The sequence below is a fragment of the Ruditapes philippinarum genome, unplaced genomic scaffold (genome assembly GCF_026571515.1).
Source record: "Ruditapes philippinarum isolate M1 unplaced genomic scaffold, ASM2657151v2 ctg11398_1_1_1_1, whole genome shotgun sequence".
Taxonomy (NCBI): Eukaryota; Metazoa; Mollusca; class Bivalvia; order Venerida; family Veneridae; genus Ruditapes; species Ruditapes philippinarum.
Genome location: NW_026863727.1, coordinates 1 through 10,885, shown reverse-complemented (window position 1 = coordinate 10,885; position 10,885 = coordinate 1). Strand labels below are relative to the sequence as shown.

General features: G+C 32.5%; 1 protein-coding gene across 5 annotated transcripts; it reads right to left on the bottom strand.

Annotated features, from left to right (window-relative positions):
• Window positions 1-991: 991 nt before the first annotated feature.
• Window positions 992-6,229, bottom strand: LOC132723144 (beta-1,3-galactosyltransferase 1-like). 5 transcript variants are annotated; one of them, XM_060707819.1, is made up of 3 exons: window positions 5,940-6,229; window positions 5,047-5,350; window positions 992-2,492 (listed from the first exon to the last, which is right to left on the bottom strand). In XM_060707819.1, the coding sequence occupies exon 3, from the start codon at window positions 2,405-2,407 to the stop codon at window positions 1,238-1,240; it is 1,170 nt and encodes a 389-aa protein (XP_060563802.1). In that variant the 5' UTR covers window positions 2,408-2,492; window positions 5,047-5,350; window positions 5,940-6,229; the 3' UTR covers window positions 992-1,237. The 5 variants fall into 5 exon arrangements, with proteins under 5 accessions (XP_060563802.1, XP_060563800.1, XP_060563801.1 ...); XM_060707817.1 differs by having other exon boundaries at window positions 5,944-6,229; XM_060707818.1 differs by having other exon boundaries at window positions 5,098-5,350; window positions 5,944-6,229.
• Between the last annotated feature and the right edge of the window lie 4,656 nt (window positions 6,230-10,885).

The window sequence follows — 10,885 nt, the reverse complement described above, 5'->3', positions numbered from 1 at the left end:
GGATTATTGTGAGATTTAGCGCTATCTTTTATGGCAAGATAAAATAAATAAATCAAAATGTATTTAGGTTCTTGATAGTTTTAAATCAATATATAAAATACTCTTAGGTCACACATATTGATCTTTTGGTCCTTCAAACGTATCAAATACGGGGGTACTGTATAGACGAAAAGTTGCCATACCGAGAGTGCTTATAATTGTATTTCATAGATACATTGGTAAATGAATTTGTTACTATATATTTTAGTACCCAGACAAAATTTCCGAAAAAGCTCCCTTTAAAAATGTAAAATGTAATATGCAGGATTTGTAATATGCAGAAAATATAAGCCAATCAAATGGTAAAGCTAGTATATGGTAGTTGAAGATTCTCAATTGTTTTGCACTGAATTACATCACAATTATGATATATTTCCATCAAAACTTCCGTAAATCATTGTGAATGTTTCATCGTTTATAACAGATGATTTCATGTTTATATTTAAGAAAAAAAATGTTTAATTACATGAACAAGTTAAAGGAACTCCACTGAGGTAAAAAAACCTAAAAACATACATGTAATTTGAATTTCGTACATAGATCATTTCGGACACTTAGTTTTAATACAAAGACATGCGAAAGAAGATACTAAAAAAAACCAACGAAAATCGTATTTTTTGTTCTATTCTTAGCCACATTTTAGTGAAAAGCGATTCTTTTCAATTTTGGTTCATTTTTCACAAATTATTCTGGAAAGAAACGAAGGTAGCGAATGATCTGAAATTTTATACACATTAACTTTATCTCGAGAAATATGACATAATCTCCGGTGGAGTCCCTCTACCGTTTAACAGACATGTTGTGTCAATTTAAAATACCTCCTTATAATTTTTTATTTTAGTGTTGAAATATGAGACATATACTTCCTGTTTTAGTTTTTATGTAACGTTCTCGTAGTCTCGTAAATAAAATGAGCACGTCTCAAACGCAATCTTGAAAATGTGAATTCAAGTAGATTGTTTAAAACATTTTATTTATAGAAAGCGTAGATTTCTTTAAAAAATACAAACAGTTTGATTTAAATAAACGAATGCCATTAGAAATTCTTGACATCGTAAAACAAACACATATTGATAAAATATTTAATTGTTAAACTTGTTTATCTTCACACGTCTTATTTGTGTATTTTAGGCTTAAAATTAATAAATTTTTTAAAATAGGATATTCTAATGAATGATGAAAGTAGTAGAACTATTATTCACTTTTGTTGTGGGTATGATTTATCTTTAAAACTACGATTAAAGTGTTTGACTACTTTCGACCAAATATTTAATACTTCCTCCTTGTAACCGGCCTGCATGGCAATGTATGTACATTTTTCTTTTTTGGTATCTAAACAGTGTTTTGCTTCATTAGTTATCCCCTGCCAATCACCGTCACTGAACGTTTCATACTTCAATCCTGGAATCTTATGCAGGACATATCCAAACAACAAAACGTCATCGATATGAAAAAACGGCGACTTCGAGGCGGATAGATATAAAGATGGCATTATATCATTCGTCATACTCACAAACTTTCCTTTGCAAAATTTCAGATATCTTTTTACTCCTTTGAAATGACTTTCATCAACATACCATTTTGATGTAAAATCTCTGTGTATAAGATCGGATTTGTATTCACAATAAACGTTTGCCTTGTGTAGCGCTTTAGAATGTTTTAATTTATAGAGATACAGAAACATATTGACTACAATGTCGTCATCAACTTTCAGAATCATCTCCGCATTGCGACATCTCTCCGTAATCCATTTAAAACCCATCACACCTTTATGTGTAAGATTGGTGTAGGAATCTATAAAATCTCCTTGTACAATATCCTTATACTTTTCGAACTCCATTTCAAGCGCAGATTGGACAACGTGACTCGCAGTTATGCCGACAAGAAACACAACTCTGACTGTTGCTAAATACGAGTAATACGTGTCGTTTGTCCAAGTTGCTCTTATACTCTGTCTCTGTTCAAAATGGTCTGTCGCTGAATTAACTACAACAAGCACCGTAAGATTCTTCACAGAACGGCAAAGATGACGGTTCTCAATAACATATGGCGCACTTATGGTTAATGGAACACTCGGATTAGACGCATTTATAATTCGAAATAAATACGGCTGTACTTTGACAGGATACTTTAAATCTTTAGCATCTTCAAAATAAGCATCAGTATCAAACTGGAAATATTCAGTCTGATATCGCTCCAAATACAGCAATGAATTTGTAAATATTATAAATACTAACATTGTGATAGTGGCAAAAATCGTGCATTTCTTTAACTGTCGTAACATGGCTAGATTCGCTATTCTGTTGATTAAATTTGTAATGTAATTAGCTGGATATTCATGGTTTGATTTGAAACGTACCAATAACATAAGTCCTTTCTGCTTTGCTTGTTTTCAAGTTCCCCTTTTAAAGAATCAGGATTTCGAGAGTTCAGGTGAAAATCAAAGCTGCGATCTGAAACGATAATAAAGCAACAACGTTTTATTAACCTTGCATTTTCATTGAAGTAAGTTTTTAAAAGGAATGCTCTTTTTTAAGTGTTTTGTTTTTGAGGTGTTGGTTAATATGATAAAAGTACTCGTAATAGTGATGATGATGATAATGATGATGATGATAAACAGATTTATATAAATATATAACAAAACACGTTCAATTTATTCGTTTCATCTAAGGAATGACTCAAAATAAAATGTTTTACCTGAAGTAGTAATATGATGAACATAATGATATAAGCCCGCTTTCCGACAATGACAAGACAGTTTGGCTTTGATAATTTAATGGTCTTTACTTCTTTAAAATACAATACATGCGACGACGTCATCTTAAAATGCATCACAAGCATGTAATAGTAATATCTATTTGTTGCTTGCACTGGAGCTTGAAATTCAGTCTAAAGTACGACATACCTATATAATACCTAGCTTAATATATATTATCATGGATTTTTTTAATAGGACTTTAGGGCGATAATTGAAAGAATTTCAAGCTCATTCAATTATATCCTGCATGCCAGTCACGTCGAATTTCATAGATAAACACGTCTGCCGCAAATGTATGTTAATTGTTTTGTTTGATTTATATTTAAGAAGTAATTCTGCAGTATTATAATTGCGTTATAAAGATTTGGTGAGGTAACTATGACCGTGTATAAACGGTTTTTGCCCTAGCAACTCGGGTCCTATTTAAGCTTTCAAGTTAATCATTTCTTTTGGGTTATATAACCTGTCATTCAATCTGTATGTCAAAATGTAATACTTTAAACGTACTAAAAGACAATTTTAGATACAAAGATTAAAACTTCGTGTTTAACGCCGTTTGAACATTACTTGTCTTACAGTTGAAACAAAAGATTAAGGGACATTATGTGCACGGGGTGTTATAAATGAGCAATATGCTATCTTTTGAACAAATATTCGGAAAATGATCGTTAAAATAGCCGGCGACCGGCAAAAACAAATACTATGATCTCAAATATTATGTTAATAATATCTTACATAATTATACTATTCAATTTATTAAGCGTGTTTTATTATTTTGAGGTACATAAGAACAGCAATATATTTTTGAATATCCAACATTTAGCATTAAATATGGAAAGTAAATTAATACTATTTAACACGCGAGCGTTACAAGTCCATACTTGTAGAAATACTGTATTCTCATTGACTACCTGTCAAAATTATTGATAATATATAAACGCATCATTTGCTGGGACGTTTTCTTACTGGTCACACCGTAAACAAACAGGTAAAATATAATTCTGTGATGAGACAAGAAAATAATTATTCTTTCAATACCGAGTTGTCCGCTTAGTGTTATAAATGAGAGCGTGTTATGAAATGCAACCCGTAACGTTTAAATCTTTCCTGTCCCCGTCATAAGAATGAATCTATGTTGCATCCACTGTAGACGGAGTTCCAATTAAGGGATGGTTTCAGTCTTGAAACTGTGAAGTTTCGGCTATATGACCGTAGATTTGAGCTTTGAATCTATCAGGCGAAATGGATTCATTAATCTCAATATGTCACAAAGTTCAACTGTATTTCATGAAATAATATTTTTTAATACTAGTAAAGATAAACTAGATTATGCCATCACTCAATCCGACAAAAACCTGTGTTACCGTTCGTAAGTGCCACTATTGTGTCATATAACTCATATTGAAACACGGGAAGGACGATTTTTTATGGGTTTTTTTTCACAAATAATATGATTATTAATGAACATTTATTTGTTCCGCAAAACGTTTATAAATCATTTACTTATATAAAACAATAGAAATGACAATAATATATACACAGATACTTGTAAAAAGTACAATTGAGCAAACGTTTACAAACACAAAGTTACGAAACACATATGTTTGTTGTTCTGCACTTAAAATAATTATCGGAAAATCTCAGTTTTCTGCATTGAGTAGGGAGGAGCCGAGATGTTAACACCTACTTCAGACAGTCAAAATAATATTCGATTTAAGGTTTAAATTAAACTATGTGTGCAGCATGTTAACAGACCATCGCTTGTCAAATGAAATTGTAACCGTGACAGATTACCATAAAATATGTAGAGACCGTGATCAAGCTAAACTTTTAACACTGACCCAAACAAAACAGTATAGGATTGTATTTGATAAGAGAGTGAGAGGTGGTTGTGTGTCTTTTCCATATGGCTATTGAAGAGTTATTGTATCATAAATGTCAAGGTATGATAATAAAATATGAATAATTTATTGGTTTGTTGTCTTTTATTACTTCTATAACGTCATTGTTTTAAATATCATATACTATAGTGATAAGAGATTTCAAAAAGCTATAGGATTGAACATGTTAAGCAATTGTTAAGCAAAGTATGACTTATCATAAAAATGAACTCTCCAGACAAACCTATCCTCTTGAAAATTGACTGCACCCAAAATCAAAATCCAAGATGGCTGTTTTATATAGACAAAGAAGGAAAAAAGTGGTCTAGAGTGCTGTCCTCCACTACTTATAATAAACAAGACTTTTACCTTAACTTTTTCTAACGAAATCGCTCAGCTTACAGGCTTTGCCTTTCTTACTTTATTGATCGCTTGGTTTTGCTGTACTTTACTTATTTGCCTGCTCCTCTTCGTTATCATCACCGTCGCCCCAGTTCCTTCTTTCGATCGCTTCTACCTTCTCCGTTTGGTCCTTCCTTCTTTAAATATATAGTTGTTGACTTTCTCACTGACATACTTCCATGCTTACCCACTTACTCATGAACGAACGAAAGAAAGAACGGACGTAGTTATAGTAAATAACTTGAAAGTGAATTGCTCTATTTCGAAAGATCTGTAATACAATAAAAATGCGTTGATAATATTTAGAATCAGACATTACAACAATAAAACTGAGGAAGAATTATAAATGGATGTTGTTGGCAAGTGCGAGATACATGATCGGATATTACATATAATATCACAGCAGATAATAAAATGTTATAGAGCAAAATGTTAGTATCCGTCCAATAAATGTTCATACTAAATAACCTAGAACTTTATCAACATTTTTTTGTCAAGCAATGTTTTATAAATATGTCCAAATGATACATGTTTATTGAGTCTTTCAATCCTTGAAATTCTAATGGTAGACAAATCTACATTAAATGTTCAAACGGACACCGGCAGTTAAATTGTGCCTTAATTAAAAACACATTTTCAAAATTTATAAATAAACAACAGAACATAAAACGGTTTAAAAAGTATAAGGTTAATCTATGCACAGCCTTTACTGTAAATTAAATTAACTTCATGACTAGAGATAGATATAAATATAAGAAATATAAATATAAGAAATATAAATATAAGAAATATAAATGTAAGAAATATAAATATAAGAAATATAAATATAAGAAAGGGAAGCAGTGTATTTTATTACTTACTTACCGTAAAGGATTATCCATAAAATGTTAGGTCTTGAACATGTTTTATCATTCACAATTTAACAGGTTTGACAGTTTTATACCAGAAATAGAAGCTTACAATCATTTATTCTAAGTCTTTCGACGAGTTATTCACACATTTAACTGTTTTGTAAATGTACAACAGAGGACAAAAATCAAGTATTTTACCCGCTATTGTACTTTAACTTCCTTATGTCTCAAATATTATTTGCACACAATGTGAACAATATAACATTGATACCAAGCTACTAATCGGCAGTTTCGATTTGTTAAGTCACCAAATCTATTTACCCTTATATTCTTAAAGAATGTTGTAAACACACACACGTTTTCTTTATCTTTAAAAATTAACCATGATAATGTCGGTTGTTTATCATTGCCATCATTAAGAATGCTTGAATGATAAATACTTGTAACTCAGTAATATTGCACACAGATATCTGGCTACATTTAGTGAAAAGATTTAAAATTATTTGTAACTATGTGTTTGTTTTCTCTTTTTTAAATCAATCGTGCGTCTATAAACGCCACATGAAAAATATGTTATAATGCAGATCCTTGCAATTAGAACCGTTAAAGTTTTTAAAAACTGGTAGACTACAATGATGATGATAGGAACGCAAATTTAAGTGGTTTTATCGTAGAAACACGTGATAAATTTGTCTTAATTTTTAGTTAGAAAGAAATGGAAACCAATGTTGTTATTTACGGTGGTAACGCACAGTTATTACAAACTGATCGCAAGACATACAAATGTGATTAAACTCCAAGTTAGAACGACTTTACACTGAAATGACATTAAGTAAGAATAGACTTTGGTTTAAATTTGGTGACTATGTTATTTTTTGGGGTAAAAAAAAACGCACGCTCCAATTCAGGTTAAAGAACAACTGCCAACCCAACGCAAAAGATGACGATTATATGCCCTCACGGTTTTCATAGGAAGAAAATCACTACCGTAATAATTCCCTGCATTTTGAACTATAAGTTGCGGAATTTTATATGACTCATCGTATTAACAGCAGGTGGTGACGCACAAAAATGAATATCCGTCACTTTTTGCTAAAAGAATGCAAAACGTTCAGATAGTTACGTCCCTTTTTCGGCTTATGCCATTTTTTCTTGAATTACTTTAAACAGAAGGTAAGTATGCTATTCACATTAGTTGGTACTGGGATATATATAAATATGAGCCGTGTCATGACAAAACCAACATAATGGGTTTGCCACCAGCATGGATCCAGACCTTGAAACTTGAAACTTGAAACTTTTTATTTAATTAAACGCCTGTTTCTATTTAACAATATTCAACGGCGTTGTACAGTACATATAAATAATAAGAATAAAATTGTGAATGCATAAGAATATGTGGATCAACATCAAGTGAAATAAAAGCTTTTACATACAATTCCAATTAACATATTTTTAAAAAAATGCAGAGACCATAAAATGATAAAACTAAACTGATTGATATACATGTAGCATGAGATAAGATTATGTACATACATGTAACTTGATTACAAATAGATTAAAAAGAATAAAACATTCATTTACATTGCACATTCATCACACTGTCAGTTATCAGTTATACGTTACTCATGTTTATCTCAATTCAGATTTTAAAATAGTGATTCAAACTTTCTGAAAAAATGTGTTTTAAGATTTTTCTTAAATACATCAACATTCTTGGATTGTTTCAACTCTAATGGCAGCGGATTCCACAATTTTGGACCAATAGTTCCGAAACTTCTGTCACTAAATGTTTTTCTTTTATTGAATGGAATAACGTAGCAGTTCTCAGAGGTTTTAGCTGAACGTAGTCGGGTATTTGGTACTTGTTTGGTTAGGAGTTCAGAAAGGTATTTTGGAGCATGACCGATTGAACAATTGTATACAAAAGTCAAAATTTTATATTCGATTCTAGATTTGATGGGCAGCCAGTGAAGGTCGAACAGTGCGTGCCTTGAACTGTCAAATTTCTTTCGTTGCAGAACTAACTTAGCGCACATGTTTTGAATACGTTGCATTTTTTTCAATTCAAAATTGGATACACCATAAAGAATGACATTGCAATAATCCAAGTGTGACATTACGAGTGCTATAACTAGTATTTCAGCTGCTTCTTTGGTGAGGTATTTTCGGATACGTTTTATTCTAAGATAGTTTAACATTGCTGTACGGCACTTTCGTTTGACATGTTCCTTGAAATTTAGTGTTTGGTCTAGAAATGCGCCTAAATATCTAATGGACTCCTCGGAGTTGATCTTATCTCCGTTAATACAAATGGATTTTAGGTGACACTTTTCGAGTTGTTGAGAACTTCCAAATGTTATGAACTCTGTTTTCGATGAGTTCATCTTGAGTTTATTAGCTTTCATCCAGTTGTTGATATCAATCGCACCATTTTCTAATTCAGCGATTGCAGAAATTTCACTATTTTCTTCAGTCGGTTTAAAACGTTTGGTTGCAGTATGGTCATCAGCGAATCCATACACCGATAATCCAGATGGAATCACGTCAAACAAGGTTCCCGCATACGTTAGGTAGAGCCAAGGCCCTAAACAACTACCCTGGGGGACACTGCACTCTAGTTGCCGTTGAGCTGAGACCGCCGAGTTGACACACACGCGACAGCCCCTAGGACGAAGGTATGAATCAAGCCATTTGAGCACTGAACCGCTCACGCCGTACTGCTTCTGTAGCACGTCGACGAGTATATCATGATCCACAGTGTCGAACGCGGCACTGAGATCAATCGCGATCAGCGCTGTAACTTCTTGTTTTTCCATGGCTGCCAGAAGATCATTAACTAATCGCAGTAGAGCAGATTCACAGGAGTGGTATTTTCTGTAGGCGGATTGATTTGTAGGTAGTAAGTCAGCCAGCCTGCGCATCCGTGCAGTCTGATCAGGATCCATGCTGTTCGCTTACAAACCCTATAACAAGTAGAGAAACTGATAGCGAACAGCATGGATCCTGATCAGACTGCGCGGAGGCGCAGGTTGGTCTGGATCCATGCTGGTCGCAAACGCATTACGTTGGTTTTTGTCATGACACGGCTCATATATATATATATATATATATATATATATATATATATATATATATATATATATATATATATATATATATATATATATATATATATATATATATATATATATATATATATATATATATGTGACAAACTCATTATATTTTCAATTTTAATTTTCATGTATCAATCTGTCACAGGATGAGAAAAATGTACAACCAGACCGCGACCTTTCGTAATACCATTCCGCGGCTTTACCGACCGAGCTATCCAACCACTTACACATTTGCACCTTAAATAATGAAAAGTATATCTACACGCAGCCAATCATTTTTGCTCTTTGGTTATAACATATACGTAGGAGTAAAATAAATCAATAGGAAATAAACAAGACTAAGAGAAATTAAATCCTGGTAAATGAAACGGGAAAACCATTGTCACTGTGTCACATGGTCACTGTTTAAACCGTAAATGCCTGAGGTACAACGTGCCTCATTATTTACCAGGGAACACCGGGATCAAATAACTACAGCTACCTGTATATATAATTTGATCCTTTAGAATATATTCGATCTTTATTTGTCACAAATTTAAATGAATTGATCTGAAGCATCTACCAACAGTTAAAATGTCATTTGGTGCAAGACGAGGCGTACTCTTGTCTTGTAATGTTCCATACCAAAGTGCACCATTTAAGACAAATGAAACCACTATACACTATACACATGTATACAGTGTCGGTATACCACTGTGGTCAGGATTGAAAAACAGAGATAATTGGCTTTATCACATGCTTTTCAAATTATAAATTCACGAGATAATGTTTTGTTCCTAGTTCAGGCATACGCTGATTTGATATATTATGCTTCAAATTTGATATTCAAAAATACTGATAAATGTTATACAGTATTAAGTGTATAAGCAGGGCACAGGAGATATATTACAAATTTAACTCTACACACTACAGGTAAATACAATATGAATATATGAATACATTGTTACATTAAAACCGGCACTTATTTCTAGCAAAGTGAAATATTCCTTTCTGGGTGTTCATGGTTTTTCTAAAAGGCAGACATGTTTTTCAATTGTTGACATATTGGCAAATTATGTAAAGCATGGTGGATTTTAGGTTTACGATGGTAAAGTTCTATATTGGTTGCTTATTTTGTTTAAGTGAGCCGTGTGTCTAAAGTTTATCTAAAGGAGATATTCATGTATTTTGTAAGATTAACATGTAAAGAAATATGAGCGTACGGAAAGGCCATGTTAATCGACACTGATATTGATTCTTACAAAAAAGAGCTTCGAGTGTGTAAGGAGCATTCTGGAAGAGTGTTTTGCTCTTGATCAAAAGATTGATGTCCGTCCCCCTAAAGAAGGTTATTTACTGCAACCGCACAACTTTAATTAGTGAGAAATCTTTGACGTATATTTCTGTATTTGGTACATTGCAATAAAAAAAAGAGATACAGTTTCTCTCAGTCCGCATGTGCATGTTGGGCTATCCACAATAGACCTTCTGGACAGGTCCTCATTCAATGAACTAAATCCTTATCTTAATCTTGTGTGAAGGATTTGGTCTTTACGTGTGTCTGTATTATAGTAAGACGGTGGTATTTTGATATTGAGTTATTTTGGACTTTAATTAACTTACAGTTGGACCAGATCGAAGTGTTTCAGGAATAGAATTCCAGGTGCATATAGTAGAAAGCAGAAATGATTTTGAGTATAAATGTGTTCTGGTTCGAACTGGAGTAAAATCGTCAATATATCTAAGGTTATATGTACTTTGTTGGGTAGGAGTTCGAAGATTTGAAAGATAAGAAGGTGATATATGTTTTTATTTATTAAATTTTATACAATAAGATTAATTTGTGTTTGTTTCTTC